Raw genomic sequence first — 18263 nt, forward strand, 5'->3', positions numbered from 1 at the left:
GATGGGAATGACAGGATTGATCATCCCTTGCAAATATTTCCCAAAACCTCTCCCGGTTCTGGCGCCTCGGCCTAGGGTTTGCTTGATCTCCATCCTTGTGCATTTGGAGAGTCGAGGTCTTGGGATTCTATTTCCTTCTGCCAAAAATGTGGCATTCACAAACTCCAAGGAGCGGAACGAACATTCTATCGCTTCCTCGTCTACTTCGATGTATGGAGCCTCCGTGGTCACGCTTGCCACGATATCTTCCTCAGCGTTGATAGTTACTAAGGCTCCGTCAATAACAAATTTAACCTTTTGGTGCAACGTGGAGGGTATTGCACCTGCTTGATGAATCCATGGCCTTCCCAAAAGACAGCTATAGGACGGAATGATATCCATCACAAGGAACTCAACCTCATAGGTGGCTGGCCCAATGGTCAATGGTACCTCGATTTTTCCGATTACCTCTCTTTTGGTCCCATCAAATGCTCAGACCACATTCTGACAAGCTCTTATATGAGAGGTATCGATTGGTAGCCTCTTCAATGTAATCGAAGGCATCAAGTTCAGGGCTGAACCATTATCGATTAAGACACTTGGTAAAGCGTGCCCCTTACAGTAGGTAGTAATGTGTAACGCCTTCGTTCGGCCTCTTCCTCCTGATGGAATCTCATCATCTGAAAACGAGATGAGATTATCAGTTTGAATATTGTTCACCAGTCGATCCATCTTGCTGACCGGTATGTCTTGTGGCACAAACGTTTGGTTAAGGACATTCAACAACGCTTCTCGGTGTGCTTCCGAACTTAAAAATAGTGCTAGCATTGAAGTACGTGTAGGTAAGTTGTGGAGCTATTCTACAATGTTGTACTCGCTGTGCTTCAAGATCTTGAGGAACTCTTTAGCTTCTTCCTCCTTTATAGGTTCATTGACGACTAGCACATCTTCTTTGAACGGCTCCAGTGGTCTCTGCCCCACTTTACTATTACCTCCTCCGGAAGTACTCACCTGACACTCGTATTTCCATGGCACTTGCCGATTGTCCTTATATTGAAAAGGCCGAGGTGCGGAGATTACCACCTTGGCTGGTGTTGTTACTGTCATGCTTGCCTTAGGGGTAATTATCAAAGGACTACCCCTACCAAATTTTCTATCTGATGATTCTCCGGTGGCACAAACATCTGCTTCCAAAGAATCCATAATTTCTTCGTAAAACTCCAGCTCTTTCTGGTTCATCATGAGTTGGACTAACGATCTGAACTCTGGGCAATCTTGTACTTTATGTCCTTCTTCGTTGTGGTAACAACAATGGTTACCATCTTCATTTTCTGTCGTATCTGGATATGGTGCAAGAAGCCCTGCCTTCACCATTTGGCTCCATACCCAAGCCAAAGGAGATTTGATCTCTGAAACACTCGATTTAACCTTCCTGCCCCCTTTGGTAGTAACGGCATTGATTCCTGTCTCATGATGATTGGGCAAGGGATTCTGGGCGACGTTTGGTGCTCCGGAGTTAAAAGTGATCCAATTCTTGTTACGCATTCGTTGCACAAGTCTCTTGAATGCGAGACAACTTTCAATCGAATGCCCCTGCACACCGCCATGGTATTCGCAGTGGGCGCTCTCGTCATACCATTTCGAGTAAGGGGGATTTATTGGATTCATAGTATAAGGCGACACTGCATGAGTGTCGAAGAGCTGTTGGTATAATTCTTTATACGTCATGGGAATGGGGTCAAACTGCTCCATTTCCCTTTCTCTTCTTGGTTCTCTCTGGTTCTGTCTAGAAGTACCGGATGGTACAGCTGCTGTGGAATTCGAGCTTGAGATCGTAACCCCCTTGCTGACACTGTAGGTGTTTACATTGTTGATCTCTCACTCTTTGTTCTTCATGGGAGGTTTTTTACTGGAGTCTCCTCCCTCAATCTTTCCTTGTTTAATGGCCAACTCGATCATTTCACCGGCCATGACTAAATCTGAGAAACTTCCCGACGTGATTGCTACCAAGTGCCCGAAGTAAGGTGCCTTCAAGGTCTGTACAAATAGCTTTCTTGTTTCCTTTTCATCCAAGGGTGGATGAACTTGCATAGATAAATCCCTCCATCTCTGTGCGTACTGTCGGAAACTCTCATTTTGTTTCTTTTCTAGGCTTTGTAACATGACCCGGTCTGGTCTCATATCGTTGATATGCTTATAGTGCTCCAAGAAAGACTTGGCTAAGTCTTTCCACGTCTTGATATGAGTTCGGCTAAGCTGGTTGTACCACCGAATAGCTGAACCGGACAGGCTCTCTTGAAAACAATGGATCAGGAGTTGGTCATTCCCGCCATATCCTGTCATCTTTCGACAGAACATAGTAATATGGGCTGAAGGGCAACTGTTCCCGTCGAACTTCTCAAACTCAGGAACTTTAAACTTTGGTGGAAGCACTAAGTCTGGAACTAGGCTCAGCTCCATTGCGTCCACTCCATAATAATCATGGTCTCCCTGGACCATCTTTATTTGATCTTCTAATATTTTTATCTTTTCTTCCATCTTTTTAGCTTTATCTTCCTCGTCAAAGTCTGGGACATGATAATCATCCGGATGATCATCAGGGATGATTGTAGAAGTTTGTATCTTCACAGCAGGTGCAACTTTCGCTTTGGTAACGAATGAGTCCCCGGGTAGTGCTGCTTTCCCTTTAGTAGCAGATGCGTCCCCGGGTAATATTCCGGGTGAGAGAACCACTTGCGGGTTGGTGGTATGGCCACCCCCTCGGAAGAGATGCCCCTGATGCACTAGCTTGCTGTAGACCTGATAACTTGGCTACGATTTGGTCGACCAATGACTCCTGATTTTTCTTGATGGACTCAAGAGTACTTTCACTGTTCTGAGCCATCTTATCTTCTAGTTCCTTTTGAAGTCTTGCCATGTGCTCTTCGATCTTTTCCATTCTGGCTTCCATTTGTCTCTTTTTTGCTCGAGTATTGTGCGGGTGATGTGTATCTGATGCTTGTGGTGGTACACTCGGTGTCTGAGACATGTTCTGTTAGTTAATACGAATGTAAAAACATGGAAAAAACATAAAATAAACAGACATGAAATATAAAATGCAAGAAATGCAATGCATGATGTATGCAATTTGAGGCATTGATCTAGAAAAGTGTTCATTATTATAAATAACCCTTGTTCAGACAAAAATGTCTTATCTTTTAAGAGAAAAAAAAACAGATTAAAGATACATTCGGACTAAATCCTCTAGACCCCGAACAGCTTCCAGTAGGTTGACAAGTCTTCTGCCTTCATCTGTCACTGGTTGAATGCCTTGTCGAACCACACCAGCTTCCCTTGCTAGGCCGTGAAGATGACGGGCTGCTTTTTGCACTTGATCCAGGAAATCTCGGATGGTTGCATCTCGGGCCCTCACCCTTCGTTGTGCTTGTTCCCAACGGAAACGCCATTGTAATCCTCCGTCGAATGGCACTATCTGAAGCTCGTTTGCTTGCCTCTTGAACCCATCTACAATAGCTTCTAACTCAGCTATTGTATTGCCATCTTTCTCATGTCGTTTTTCTAAGTCAGCTATCCGAACTCTCAAGCGCTGGTTCTGATATTGACTATCTGCCAAGCGTCTTTGGGCAGTCTTCATTTGTTCTTTCCAAGCTTTCTCATCAGGCCCCTCAAACTTCCTTTTCAGGCTATGAGCTTCGTCTTTCCAGTATTCAGAGGTTACCTTCAACTTGGAGTTATCTTTGACCTTATCTTGATACCCCTTTCTCAAGTCTTCGAGCTCAAAACGGACTCTTTTTTGTTCTTTTTCCAATTTTTCTGCCCGATCTTTCTGAGAGTCAGCATCAAGCTTCCACTGATAACGTTCAGCTTCAAGTTCCTTTATCCTTTGCTTCAGCTCATTATTCACTGCTTCAAACTCGGTCTTGGCTATCTCGAGTTCAGAAGGGACATGCCTGAGATGTTCTTCCATGGTCCGGGTGTCATCACAGTCTGGCACAGGGATGTTGTCATTCTTTCTTAATCTTCGCCACTCCACATAATCCGGAGTGAGCATGCTTCTGGCAGCTACATTATCCATCCGGAATACTTTCCTCCATGAATCGGCCGCTTCTTTGATCATCTTTTTATAGCTGTCACCGTGATACTCAAACTCTGACCTAGCCAACCCGCACGTTGTTGGGACAAACTGACGTGCTCCATATTGTCTAAGTGCTAATAGCGGAGCATACCCGACTGCTCCCCAAAGTCCAAGTAAGGTCACAGTGTCAGAGTCACCACATCGAAAAAGAACATCACTGAGGAATAACCAAGGGGCTCTCCAGACAATATCTCGGTCTTGAAGATGCGTGAAGACCTTCATCCATTTTTCTTTCGAAGCGCCTTCATGCCATTTTAAGGTAATAAATTCACCTAGAGGTGAATAGGTGGTGCTGAAACGGCGGTAGGCAACCCAGTCAGTCTTCCAGAAGTGGCTGTGAATCCAGACCTGAAGGAGCTGAATGCACCCGGTGAATCTTCCTCCGCCAGTTCTTCGGCAATGGTTGAGCGATCGAAAGGTCTCGGCCAAGATGGCTGGTGCTGGGTTAACTCGTTTAGAAAGTTGCTCAAATAATTCCACCACGGCAGCGTCAATGCACCCCAAAGCCTTCGGAAATATGATTAAACCGTACAGACCCAGTGCAAAAAGGTCTATAGTCTTCCACCCATCAGGGTGGTTTTTCATTAGTTGCTTTATATGGATCCACTCGATTCCTTCCCCGCTACCTTTGTGCCGGAGTCGATCAGTCACCCACTTTTCATCAACCCCTGCAATCTTGGCCAGTCCGTTCTTGAATGGCTGACTCTTGATATGTTTAATATATGCCCTCTCTAGTTTGATGCTTTCGCAGTGCAATAGAGTAGTATACTCTTCGATAGTAGGCACCATGTCTTCCTGGTTAAAGGTGAAACAACTATATCCCGGGTTCCAGAATTGAATTAATGCTCGGAGTAAGGGCTCATCAGTCTTGACATGGAGCAAGAGGGCGATATCACCATATCGTTGGCTGAACTTCTGCTTTCTGTCATTCTTCCAACTATCCCAAATGTTTCGCAGCTCCTGGACATTATTCTGTTTCAGGCTGACAGCGGCATAACTAACCAGTTCTGACACATAGTTTCCCTGAAGACTGTCTCCCTTCTCTTTCTGAGCCTTCTCGGACCATAGTCGTGCCTCAGCGTTTTCAATCTCTTGTATTACAACACCTTTATCCATTAATTTGAATTACTTTGTGTATAACAAATGCTTTTTAGGGATCAATAGCCTCTTGTAATGATGCAAATGCTAGAAAACAAACACAAAGGCAAAAACGTTAGTAAAATAAAAATACAAATAAAAAAATGACGGAAGGAAAAAGCGCAAAAAGACATGGTTAGGGTAAAAATATCCTAAGTTTTGGAACGTGGTTTTGGGGTAGGCTCTAATTCTTCATGGTCTCCCGGTTTAGGTTTTAAAAAAATGGTACCCGAGTTCTCCTTGTCAGTGCCCCCTTGGGCTTGCCAGACCCTTAGTCCTAAACCCATCACAGGCTTGTATGGACTAAGTTAAACTCGAGGGGACACATTCCCTTATGCCCGCACGGTGAATAAATTCACACGAAGACATAAGGTATATGAATCCCGAAGGCTACTTGCTAGGCCCGCACGGTGAATAAATTCACACGAAGGCGTCGCTTTCACCCCCACTTAAAATAGGAATTGGAGCTCGGGTATAGAGCCTTAGATGAAAAAAACTTTGAAGTCTGAAATCATGAGAAAACGATTAGTCCAACTATTTACTCGAAAACATAATCAAAAGTAAGTAAAAAGGATCGAAATATTACCTTAACATTTAAACTTACCATTTTCGTTAAAAAGACAACTGGAAATTACCTTAGCCTGACTCGCTTACCTGTGGATCCCCAGCGGAGTCGCCAAGCTGTCGGAACCGTCTTTCGGTTGGGCCCGGAATTGGGTTTCGACTTGAAATAATTGGGTTGGAGTCGCCACCGACCATTTTAAAACGAATTTAGGTGGGTCGGACACCATCTTACCTGATCTGCGTTTTTTCAGAAATGTGTCGAGTTCGGGAGTCGGTTACGGTCAAGGAAGGATTAGCACCCTTGAACCGCCCTTTCGGTACTATGTAATTTCCAGTTGTCATGATTTAATAAAATTGCAATTTTAAATTAAAAAGGTAAAATTTGATCCTGAATTACTTACTTCTGATTGTTTTGAAAACATCCTTAAAACACTGAGAAAATGGTTAGATAATAAAAATAATAAAATTAGAATATAAAAATAAGGCGAACAAACGAAATAAAGAAAGTATAATGTACACAAGAATTAGGAATGAAATATGAATAAAATTTACAAGGAAAAATACGAAAATTCAAATAAAGAAAAAAAAATATAAAAATATACATGAATAAAAAATATAAAAACAAAGAAAAGCAAATATGAGTAATATATATATAATAAATAGCATGTAATAAAAGAAAAATAAGTAATGTATATATATAAACTAATAGGAATATAATATAATATAGTGTAAATAAATACAAATCCAAATATCTATGTATAAAAGAGTAAATACGAGATATAATAAAATATATATAAGTATAAAGGGGTAAAATGAAACAAAATAAAGTTAGATGGCAGAATTAGAATATAACCAAGGGAATTAAACCGATTTGGGGACCAAATTAAATGTTTTTTAAAACAGAGGGAGCCAAAATGAAGTTTACCCAACCGATTTGGGGACCAAATTGAATGTTTTTCAAAACAGAGGGAGCCAAAATGAAGTTTACCCCTTTTAGCAAAACACGCGGATCTGATATAAGCACGGGTCGGGCCAGTTTGGTCCGCTGGGCTAACTATATGACTCAAATATTTTTTTGAAATTTCATTTCTCTCTTCTTCTCTCGTCGAAGGCTCCCCTCCCTCACTCAGACTCTCTCTTTTGTTCATCCAACTGATGAACACACCACCGTTCATTTCCAGAAAACGGCCCTGCGCCGCCTCAAGCTGCCTTGCCACCGCCGCTGATCCGCGGCGGCCGTCGTTCATCGGCGGCCAAACACGAAAAGGTAAGCTTTTTTCGAAAGCTCTTCTTGCCTTCAACCCAAATCTTAAACTGGTTTTTCGAAATAGGCCTCGGGGGAGGGTAGAACTGAGATCAAAGTCTCGATCCTTCCCCTAAGAGTTCATCGGCCAAATGGTTTTTCTTGATGGTTCAAAGGAGACTCAACAACAACAACATGCAAGCAGTGCAAGGGAACCGAATCAAAAACAAAGGTAAAAGACCAAGAAAAATACCCTTTATTTCTTTTCAAGAAAAATGCTTCGAATGCTTTTACAACCTTCTGAGTTTTGTGACTCTCACGATCTCTCTTTGTGTGCTCGTGCCTAGTATCTTTTTTTTGTGTATTTTTCGTAATCCTAAACTTGTGTGCTTTACATAATATTTATAGCCCAAAAATGGCTATTTTTAGAGTTTAAATTAGAGTAAAACACTGATGTTGGTTGTTGTTGCTTGTTTCTTTGCGTGGCCGAGAGTTCCGGCCGTTTGGAGGCGAGACGTGCGGTGATGGGGGTCTTGGAGCGACGTGATAGCCCTGGAATCTTGGTGATGCGGCGCTGGATGGGGAAACTGCTAGGGTTCTGGGAACCCTAACTCCAGTGGGTCACGTGTGCTGGACTTGGTCCACTGTTGGGCCAGCAGATTGGTCTTGTAACCTAATTTTGGTCTTGTAATATGCAAGAAATAAATAAAATTAATACTAATATATATATGTAAATATTATAAAAGTGTGGAGTAATACTAATATATATATGTAAGTACTATAAAAGTGTGAAGACGAAATTATGTGTCTACAATGATGAACAATAAATGTTATTAACATTAATATAAAAATATGTTTAACAATAATGATATATTGACATCCGATTTTATCACAACTTAATCATAATCTAATAGAATGAAGAGAATCAATCCAAAATTCAAATAAAATATGTCATCAAGATAACTAAACAAACACCAACTGACGAGGTGACATCAAATACAATCCTAAAAATAGAAAAAAAAATGTACTACAAGAAGGAACAAACGTGTTACAATAATATCAGACAAAATCATCTACTATTTTCATATGAAAATAAAAGATAGTTTAATTAAATAAAACAAAACAACGAGACTTAAATATATAAAATAATAACTATATTTGTAAGAGGTATATACGTTGTCATGAGTTAATAAATTTTTTAATTTTAATGATTATTTTATAATTTTTAAAAATTAAATAAAAAAATATTTTAACATAATTTAATAAAATCCACTCAATTATTTTTTATAAGATATGATTCTCAAGATTATTAATATGCATCAACAATATATTAAATATTTTATTGTTTTATTAATATTATAAAATAATATAATTGAAAATAAATTCATACCCGACTCGCAGGGTTTTCTATATGCGGTGCAGTTTATGATTGGATTAATCGTGGAAGCCAGAGAACGTAAACACGTGTGCAGATGAAACCCCAAATTGTTTGTCCAAACGGATAAGATGATTCACCTCTCACATTATTATATTCACCACACGTGTCCCAAATGTCCAACTCAGCATCACACGTGTCAACGTCCATGCACGTATCTCCATCTTCTCTCTCCTTATATTTCAAGCCCCAATCGGCGTTTCAGCCTCACAACACAAATCCAACATCAAATCAGCAAAAAGATTTCCGATCAGTGAGATAATGGCGTCCGATCAACTAAGTCGTAGAGAGAACACCACGAGCGAGAGAGAGGTTCACTTGGAGGAAAACCAAGTCCCTAAGATGGCAACTCACTTCGAGTCCCTTGCGGAGAAATCGAAACAGTCGGATGCCGGCGTTGCGAGGCAAGTCCCTCACAGGGAGTGCCATGAACTCGGAGGGAAAGTCGGTGACATTAATGTTTCCACCACGATAGTGGCGGAAACGGAAGGAGATGACGTCGGAACCGGAAGAGGAAAACACGGTGAAGAGAGGGCGAGAGAGCCTAATTACGCCATAGGGAAATTCGAAGTGAGCGGTGGGCCTGGAAAACAGATCAGAGGTGCTTCAATGGAGTCTCAGGGCTTCAAACACGAGAAGATCGGTGGAAATAGACAAGAGAGAGGTGCTTCAATGGAGTCTAAGGCCAAACGTGAGCAGAGTGCAGGTGCTTCAATGGAGTCTATGGGCAAACGCGAGAGCGATAAAGAGACAAGGCATAGCATGGAAACTGCCGGCGAACTGAGGAACATCGATAAAGAAGAGGGTGGCGAGAAACGAGAGCAGCTATCTCTAGAAGAGATATCTAAGCTAAGAGGAACAGCTCAACAGAATTCAATGGAGACTTTACGCGCTGCCGAAGAACGGTATAACAAGGCCAAGGAATCGGCCGCCCAAGCGCTTAACACCGCAGCCGTGTACACCAAAGATAAGGGTCAACAAGCAAGGGAAACCGCTCGTCAAAGCGCTCAGTATGCGGCGGAGAAGGGTGGACAAGCGACGGACACTGTTCGTCGAGCTGCTCAGAAGGCGGCGGAGATGGGTGGACAAACGAAGGACACGATCGTCGAAGGTGCAAAAAAGACTTCACAATACATTGCGGAGAAAGGAACCGAGACCAAAGACACCGCGGCCGAAACCCTATCGAGTTCAGGCAGGACTACAGCGGATTATTCGGTGCCGAAAATGGAACAGGCCAAAGATTATGCATTGCAAACGGCGGTGAAAGCGAAAGATACCGCAGTTGATGTTACTAAAACCGTTGCCAGTTATACAGGAGTAAAGGCGGTTGATGCCAAAGATGTTACGGTAGAGAAAAGCAAGGAGGCTGCTGGATTGGCGGGGAAAGTGGCTGTGGATGTGAAGGACAGAGCTGTAGTAGCCGGGTGGACTACGGCACATTATACCACCGAGAAAGCGGTGGAAGGAACAAAGGTGGCGGCGAGGATGGTGGAGGGTGCGGCGGAGTATGCCGGCCAAAAATCGAAGGAACTTGCCGCCACATCATTAAGGGCGGCCAAGGATGCTGCTTCAGCTGCTGGTGAGACTATTATAGAGTATACCGCCAGGAAAAAGGAGGAGGCGGCCAGAGATTTTGAAGCTAAGAGATCCACTGAAGAAACAACGGTAATTTTCCACCTTATTAATTTAATAATTCTAATAATTCTGTTTAATTTGAATATATTTTGGTAATCAGTTCTTATTGTTTTGAAGGATGAATACATTTCTTACCAAGAAGAAGAAGAAAGCAGAGAAAGACCGAGTGAGATCAGACGACAAGTCCAGGATTTTCCGAGAAAAACCAAAGAGAAAATCGAGGAGACTGCAAAGCCAATCGGAGATGCCTTGAAGCAAACCTTTCAGGGATCGTCGGAGACTAACAAATCCGGTGGATTCACCCAGGTTTGAACATCGACAACTCCACCCTCTTTATTATCATTCAAAAAGTTTCATACTGACATAACAAATTCGTTGATCATTTTGTCCTATTTGAGGAAACCGAGAGGCGTCGCCATGATCAAAGAGAGAAAGGACCGATGCAAACGGAGGGCGTAGAGAGAGCAAAGCACAGTGCGACGGAGAGAAACTTCGAGGGATCAGCAAGAAGAGGAGATGAAACGGAATCGGGAGTTTTGGGAGCCATAGCTGAAACTATAGTGGAGATCGCCCAGAATACGACCGACCTTGTTAATATTGGACCCGACGTCGACTTCGACGAAGATGACAACCAACCCAAAACTCAAAGAGGGAGCGGCGGCACGATAAGCACCGAGCACGGGGCAGACGCCACCACATTCCGGCGTGGGAATCGAAACGAATATAATACATGATTGGGGGCATAGTTTGTGTTTGTTTGCTGGTTTGTTGAATAAATAGGAATCTAGAATTCCTTGTTTGTAACTTGTGTAACAAGTTTTTGCTGTACGTTGTTCATGCATATTTCAATATGTTTTTCTTCTTATATATTTCAGTGTGTTTGTTCTTAGTTTTATTCAGGGGGAAATAATATAATTATTGTATACATTTTAATATTTTTTTATTAAATTCTTTTAAATAAACTTATATATATTAGATTGAGTGCATATTAAATTTTGGGTCCACCGAATTAAAAGAAAAATAGTAAATACTAATTATTAAAGTCATTTTATAAACAATCAAATATTATTTGTAATGTGAACATGGACCGTAAAAGAATATAAAACATCGAAATGCTGTAGGGAAGAAAAACAAGTTGAACAAGTTTCCAACACAACATTGGCACTGTCCGAATAAAAGATAATCTATAGGATGTTGTCCCATCTTGTACTCATAAACCCTACATCTGAATAAAATTTTTATTTTTAATGTACCTTTTGATGTTTTTCATGTGCTATAAGTGACTTATAAGACGTTGCCTGCTGAAACGTAGTATTGGAGTGGAACGATAGTAGTCGTATTATGCATGCCTTTTTCTTGCACCGCCTTGTCCGATTGTGGATACGGGTATCCGCTGAATCTGAAGAGAGAATTAGCGTCGACGTCGGGACTGTAGCATCGTAACGTTGTGTTGCCTCTTTTCGTCGGTGCGACCGCGTGAGCGGCGCCCATTTTGAACACCTGGTGACCGGGCTGATGATGATCGTGGTCTTGTAGGATCATCATCTGGCTATGCTTCTTATACAAGCTCAGCTCTTCATAAACCTTCCTATAATCTCCGTAGGGTCCCAAAAGTGGATCCTTCTGCCAACAGAACGCCTCCCATATCAACGAATCCGCCACTTTCTTCGGGTCCTCGTCGGTACCTGCATTCCGGACGATCTTCGTCATGTTGCTGACGCCAAAGACCTTATGCATGGCTTGGAACTCCCGGCACTTGTTGGCCGGGAAATACGGAGCCAGGATGCAAACCTCGTCACATTTCTTCCGTTGGTGCTTGCTTGCGGCGCACACGGGGTGCACCCGTGTCGCGGCTGCGGACATGCCATTGCTAGTGGTGTTCCTTTGCATCCTGAACCAAATTTATACGAGACGAAAAGCAAATAAATCAAATACATATTCAAATTGAGTAATCAAGAAGTGATGGAAGGCATGAATGGGAAAAATAAAGGGATTTACCTTTAGTATAAATAAAGCTGGTTTGGAAGGGAATGGCACAGAAAAGAGAAGTGGGATTAAATAATAGAGTGAGCTGAAGAGAGTGGGCAACAATTAAGAGTGTGTGTAAGGTGGACACGAAAAGAATGTCCCTTTGTGAAACAGATGAGTTTATTGGGGTTTAGGTGACTCATATGAAGAATAGCTTCTATGTAGGAAGCTTAATAGTATTTTATATACACTTGCTTTTAATCAATTTCAGACAGTTTTTCTACTGTCTTTCTGTCGGGTATCTTTATTTTATGATTCATCTATTTCATCGAAAACGAATAAGGGTCCATCTGCTTACACATACTGCAGTTGATCGGATGATAATGTAAACTTAGACGTATTGAAACTAACATCCTTTTCGATGTTGTAACAGCATGCAACCGAGTGAATCGAAGTTCATGCTCGGGCTTATCGTTCTCAGTCTTATTAGCTCTTTACTCTTTGAACCTTATTCAACAATAGTCTTTCAGCTACATAAATTCAATTACACAATGTAGCTCTGAAAATGAAGAAGATAGAATCAAGGGAAGCATGGTTGCCACTCAAGTGTTTCACCTGCAAACATAGGAATGATGTCGCCCAAAGGAAACGAGAAAGACTCCGGAACCTTCCATGGATTCCTTGTCAATTTGATTTTCGAGGTGTTTCTCGGGAGACCATAGAAGTCCGGTCCGTTGAAGCTTGTAAATGCTTCTAGTTTATCAAGTGCACCTGCCTATAATAAACAACAAAAACCAGACTTTAAGGTAGGAAAGTGAAATCAAAACGTCAGATATATGAGATCTGAGTATCAATCAACAAGAAATGCAGTATTTGATCAACATAGACAAGTAAAAAATGGAACCTGTATTACTCGAACTTAGGTGTGAGATTCGGATATATGGGTGACATAATCTCATTCAATTTCTTAAAACTTCTCCATATATTATTTTTTAATAGTTTGGAATGATTACAAGGTAGTATTGTTCAGAGTTTTCTTAGCCTATTGACGATGCATACGCACCCTACAGATGCAGTTGCTCAAACCCGGGTCCTTAAGGGAAAACAACACTTCCTTTTACCTATGGCAATGAGGCCACTCAGTGGGTTCAGTTTTCCATATATTAGGATAGTCCTTGAATGGTCATATCTCTCTACTAATGCCCAAATATGAATCAGGCATGGTGTCAGACATGGATATTTAATGTAAAATAAAAAAACCGGAGCAATATAGTACCATACTATTTTCATAATCTAATAAAAGAGAGACGGTATCTTTCACAGGTTTATGAACTAGCTATAGATGTACATGTTCCTATTCAGAGCAGTAAATATAAAAATTCGGAATCCCTAACTAACCTATCCTTAACCTCATTAATATGGCCTATCTCTGATTCAAGTTCCGTTAAAGCATTCATGAGAAAAAGTAAGAATCTTACAATTAACAAGGAAGAAAATTACCTCTTCAAAGACCTTAGCATACAGCGATAACGCAACAGGGGCATTGTAAATGCCAGCACAACCACAAGGACATTCTTTTCTTTCTCTCTCATGGGGAGCACTGTCAGTTCCCAGGAAAAATCTTTTGCTTCCACTAGTCACAGCTGAAACAATAGCCTGTCCTGGGGTAAGACAAGCACACGAAAATCTGTTGAGACAATTATTTTAAGAAATGCTGTTGAACTCGTCTGACTATAAGTTTTTAAAACCATAAGAAACAAAAGCAAACTCGTCTATCATAATTACACCATGTTTTTAACAAAAGCAATGATTCGTATACTAATTCCAACTCATAAATGAAGTCCAACGATCTACATATAGATAGCAATGCTTATTTCCAGCATCAAGGAAAATGTTGAGTGGAACATACTGTGGGTTTCTCTTTTAAGTACAGGAAGGCAGTAATTATGAGGCTGCAATCCTCCTTGGAAGAGGGCATTTCTATTGAGAATAAGATGTTGCGGTGTAACTGTTGCAGCCAAAAATCCTAAAGCAGAAAACAAAAACTCGTGAGCTAAATGAGAAACAAGGAAGAAATCTAAAACTAAAAGGACATGTACTACCAGTAAAACAAGAAACGAAAAGTAATTGGCAAATTTTTTCCCTAAAAGCAAGTTTACCTTCTTTACCAGACTCTACAAACCTAACAGCATCCATAGTGGTGATATGCTCCATCACAATCTTTAATTTTGGAAGCCTTTGAATTAAAGGTTGCAAAACAGTGTCAATGAACACTTTCTCCCGATCAAAAACATCAACATTAGGATCTGTGACCTCTCCATGAACCTATATAAATTGATCAGATTAATAATTATACAAGTCGTAAGCGAAAAAAGTAAAAAAGAAAAAGCAGTGTCTTCAAATTATACAGGCTGCATTTGAATTTCTTATGCTATCTAAGAAATCACATTGCCAATGTACAAGAGCATTGTAGTTGACCAACATATAATAGTGAACTTAGTATAGTTTAAATTACCAGTAACGGCATGTTTTCCTCAACCATCTCTTCTAGAACATGTAGACATTTCCCAAACAGATCTGTAACACCATCTTGAGAGTTTGTGGTAGCGCCAGCAGGGTACAGCTTAACAGCAAAGATAACTCCGCTCTTTCCTGTCAACACATTAGGCTCAATCATCAACAAAACCGCAAGACTCAAGCCAGAACAAATGAGACCAAATAACAAATGGGAGTCACTTGTTTAATTGTAGTTTCTCTACAATTCTAAATGAATGGACTAAATTAAAAACGACTGTAAGTGCAGAAGCCTGGCACGGTAAAGAAAGAGACATTGGAATTTGGTAGAGGTTTTCCACATGTTAAACAAATAAGAAGAATCCTTAAACCATATTAAATATGAGATTGACTTACTAGCAAGCTTGATCTCATTGGGACTGGTTTTATCTGTTAAATATAGTGTCATTAGTGGAGTGAAATTGCCATCAGTAGGCAATGCTTTCAAGATTGATTCTCGATAAGCAATAGCAGCAGTGGTGGTGGTAATAGGAGGCTTCAAATTTGGCATTACTATTGCCCTTCCAAAGTGCTTTGCACTGCAATAAGAATACTAATAAGATGGGTAAAAAAATCACAATCATTCAGAATGTAATCAACAGATAATTTCCCCATAAATTGAAGAAGTAATTCAAGTGAACAAGGGGTGAGCAAATGATTGTTTTGGTTACTTTGTTCAAAGCTTGTTAAAACAGAATTAACCAAACAATTAAGTTTTGGAACAGAAATAGCATAACTGGTAAAGTATGATAATTGATAACTACTTAATCGATAAAATCAAATGTGTCTATCAATTAAGTCAGTAAGTTCAAAACCCCAAATATTAATAAGTAGATTATTCAGCATAAAACCAGGTATATAGAGATATATAAAGATGTGAAAATGCAATCTAAGGATAGTTTTGAGCAGTATCCAACACGCAGAATATTTCAAATAACATTGGATTGAATACAAACTGGCACAGGTCTTAATAGATAATGTGGAAACAATAACAAACTGAATTTAAGACATTAACCAAAATACCAGTTTAACTGAATGGCAAAAGTGATTTAGGCCACCAGCCTAGTTACCAAAAATCGAATACCCCGAAAGTCTACTATTAGAAAAAGTAAAACAACCTGTGAGGGGCGACAGCTTGAAGAAGGTCACCATCACGGAGATGAAGATGCCAATCATCAGGTTGAGTCAGGGTTAGTTCCATCCTCGGTGTGCTGTACTTTGATTTTCTTGACAAGTCAAATTTTGTAGAGGACAACTTCAATGCCTATACCAAAACAAACAGTTAAACAAAGTACAAACTACAAAGGCAAGGCAAAAACCATGGAAACAATCAATGGGCAAACATCGAAGAACACTGATGGGAAGAAGTATGAAAGTTAGAATAGAATCCGATTCGGACAAACTTAGCTTTATTCCTCTGAAAACTAATTAAAAAACTGCAAAAGCATCGGCTGTTATGAAAGTGGAAAGCAGAAAGATGGGAGTTAATATAAAAAAAATGAAGTTTTATGCATACTTCAATAGGCCTAGGCAAAACCAATGTATTTATCATTTTGGCAGGAGCAGAGCAGCCTAGAGTCTCTGTTCAAGCGAAAACGATAGCATCAGGGAAAATACTTCAACTTCATTCCAACATTTCTTTTCCCCCCCAAGTATCAGATCATTAAAAATAAAGAAGGAAAACTGTATTCCGTAAAAGATGGATGAAACTGGTATAAATTTTCTTTGGGACAATTTATCAAACAGTTAGTCTACAAATTACGATGAACCGGAACACCTAAACACTTTGGATATTTCCTAGGTTGAATGGGGTGGAAGCCCGGTGGAGGAGTGTCCCCTTGAAATCAGATGCAGTGAGTAATGGTGTCAACGGAACGAATAAAGCACCTGAAGATGTTTTCGTTTTTCCTCCGCAAATCGACTTGAGCGATATTAGTGGAGACTATATAAGTCTAAATTCTGATCAAATTTAGGCAAAATAACCTTATTCCTTTACATATATATTTTGGATTAATTACGTGTTTAGCACCCAAACTATCATTTTTGATTCATTTTAATATTTAAACTTTTAATTTTTTTCAAAAGCATACCTAAAGTTTAATTTTTGTTTCATTTTAGTACCCACAGTTAAAAACTTTAGTTTTTGTTTCATTTTAATACTCCCTTCAAATTTTAACGTTAAGTTTTGAAAAAAATTGAAAGTTTAGGAACTAAAAGGGATAAAAATTGATTGTTTAGGTACTAAATGTATTAATTTTTTAATGGTGGGTACTAAAATGAAATGAAAACTTGTTGGGCTCGATGAAGCTCGTTCAATCAACCGAAAATGAGCTAAGAGGGGGTGAATTTACTTTTTGAAATTTAGGGAGTAAGGAGTATAAGAATATGAAAATTTACACAATGATTTATAGTGGTTCGACTTATCAACCAAGTCTACATCCACTACCTAAGCTTCTCACTTAGGATTTTCCAACAAATCCACTAATTTATTCTTTCTTTTTCAAGGACAAAGAGATAACTTTTACAAACTCCTTAGCTTTTCAAAGGTTTAGTTATAACCAAAACCTCTTTACAAAGGAAAAGAATTGAAAAGAATTGTAAATTAGAAAACATCTACAAATGAATGTGTTTACAAATTAAAGCTCACAAAAACACAACTATTTACAAGAGAAAGAAAAATAAGATTGAAGAATGTTTCTCTTGTATTTGATTGTTTGGATATGTGTTAATCTACTTCTTAAAGTGTCCTCAACTTGTTTTTATATGTTGGAATAAGTTACTAGCCGTTTCTAGCCGTTTGGGAAGGTTGGGAGCTAAAAAATATGCAATTTTTCGTAAGGTTTTCGAAACCTTTAAAGGGGGTTTTGAAACCTTCATTTAAAATTTTGACTGTTTGAGCAAGGGGTTTTGAAACTTTTGAGGGGGGTTTCCAAACCTGTAGGCCATATTTACATTATGCCTTAGGGGTTTATAAACCAGGCCCAAAATTGATTGTTTCACCTTTTAAAAACTTAAAATTTTTTTGCAATGTTTTAACAAATTCAATTTGGTCCAGAAACATTTTTGTCCTTATTTGTTATATCAAAATATTAATTCTACAATCTCTCCCTTTTTGATATAACAAAACATTTGAAAAATAGTTTTTTTTACAAAAGCTCCCCTTAATCAAACATTTAATGAAAAAGAGCAATATTTGGAAAATATTAAAGCTTCCCCTTTTCATTCTTGAAATTGAATTTTTTTCAAACACATATTTCTCTCCCTTTTTGTTATATCAAAAATAATTCAAACTTTAAGGCACAAAATAACAATGGAGAGTAGGTAGAGATTTAAACATTAAAATCATTTGAAAAAACAAAAGCTCCCTCTCAACAAATGCATTTCAAATAAAAATTTGATTGCAAAATCTGACACTTAAAAGATATTGAATTTCAACAAAGATGAACAAACATGTTAGTAGCACGTGAAATTCAATATATCCAAGTCTAATATACTTTATGCAATACTAATTGTTGTAGTAAAGTGCATGTGCATAAAGCTATCCAAAAAGTTATTCATTTGAAAAATTGATATCAATTGTTAAAGAGATATCATTTGCAACAAATCACATGCAT

General features: G+C 39.4%; 3 protein-coding genes across 4 annotated transcripts; 1 reads left to right on the forward strand and 2 right to left on the reverse strand.

The window, feature by feature from the left end:
* Nucleotides 1–8743: 8743 nt before the first annotated feature.
* Nucleotides 8744–10862, forward strand: LOC120132676 (seed biotin-containing protein SBP65-like). The gene is made up of 5 exons (XM_039149387.1): nucleotides 8744–9157; nucleotides 9200–9725; nucleotides 9870–10158; nucleotides 10246–10434; nucleotides 10527–10862. The coding sequence occupies exons 1-5, from the start codon at nucleotides 8755–8757 to the stop codon at nucleotides 10860–10862; spliced, it is 1743 nt and encodes a 580-aa protein (XP_039005318.1). The 5' UTR covers nucleotides 8744–8754.
* Nucleotides 10863–11412: 550 nt separating this feature from the next.
* LOC120132677 (LOB domain-containing protein 2-like) lies at nucleotides 11413–12018 on the reverse strand. Its single transcript, XM_039149388.1, has one exon. It carries the CDS (start codon nucleotides 12016–12018, stop codon nucleotides 11413–11415), a length of 606 nt encoding a protein of 201 aa, XP_039005319.1.
* Nucleotides 12019–12477: 459 nt separating this feature from the next.
* On the reverse strand, nucleotides 12478–16246 carry LOC120132589 (dihydroorotase, mitochondrial-like). 2 transcript variants are annotated; one of them, XM_039149327.1, is made up of 9 exons: nucleotides 16166–16246; nucleotides 15768–15913; nucleotides 15007–15188; nucleotides 14612–14748; nucleotides 14256–14421; nucleotides 14006–14122; nucleotides 13597–13757; nucleotides 12666–12871; nucleotides 12478–12606 (listed from the first exon to the last, which is right to left on the reverse strand). In XM_039149327.1, exons 1-8 carry the CDS (start codon nucleotides 16199–16201, stop codon nucleotides 12677–12679), a joined length of 1140 nt encoding a protein of 379 aa, XP_039005258.1. In that variant the 5' UTR covers nucleotides 16202–16246; the 3' UTR covers nucleotides 12478–12606; nucleotides 12666–12676. The 2 variants fall into 2 exon arrangements, with proteins under 2 accessions (XP_039005258.1, XP_039005259.1); XM_039149328.1 differs by having other exon boundaries at nucleotides 12478–12614; nucleotides 12674–12871; nucleotides 16166–16230.
* Nucleotides 16247–18263: the final 2017 nt, after the last annotated feature.

This window comes from Hibiscus syriacus, unplaced genomic scaffold (assembly GCF_006381635.1).
Source record: "Hibiscus syriacus cultivar Baekdansim isolate YM2019G1 unplaced genomic scaffold, ASM638163v2 tig00110569_pilon, whole genome shotgun sequence".
Lineage (NCBI taxonomy): Eukaryota > Viridiplantae > Streptophyta > Magnoliopsida > Malvales > Malvaceae > Hibiscus > Hibiscus syriacus.

What these genes read in the sequence shown, in the direction of transcription:
- LOC120132676 (XM_039149387.1), top strand. Translation starts at nt 8,755, where the DNA reads ATGGCGTCCGATCAACTAAGTCGTAGAGAGAACACCACGAGCGAGAGA. An exon ending in TGGAAATAGACAAGAGAGAG is followed by an intron (nt 9,158 to 9,199) that starts GTGCTTCAATGG and finishes AGCAGAGTGCAG; the next exon opens with GTGCTTCAATGGAGTCTATG. An exon ending in AATCCGGTGGATTCACCCAG is followed by an intron (nt 10,435 to 10,526) that starts GTTTGAACATCG and finishes GTCCTATTTGAG; the next exon opens with GAAACCGAGAGGCGTCGCCA.
- LOC120132589 (XM_039149327.1), bottom strand. Translation starts at nt 16,201, where the DNA reads ATGATAAATACATTGGTTTTGCCTAGGCCTATTGAA. An exon ending in TGTAGAGTCTGGTAAAGAAG is followed by an intron (nt 14,123 to 14,255) that starts GTAAACTTGCTT and finishes TTTCTGCTTTAG; the next exon opens with GATTTTTGGCTGCAACAGTT. An exon ending in ATGCTAAGGTCTTTGAAGAG is followed by an intron (nt 12,872 to 13,596) that starts GTAATTTTCTTC and finishes TGTTTATTATAG; the next exon opens with GCAGGTGCACTTGATAAACT.
- LOC120132677 (XM_039149388.1), bottom strand. Translation starts at nt 12,018, where the DNA reads ATGCAAAGGAACACCACTAGCAATGGCATGTCCGCAGCCGCGACACGG.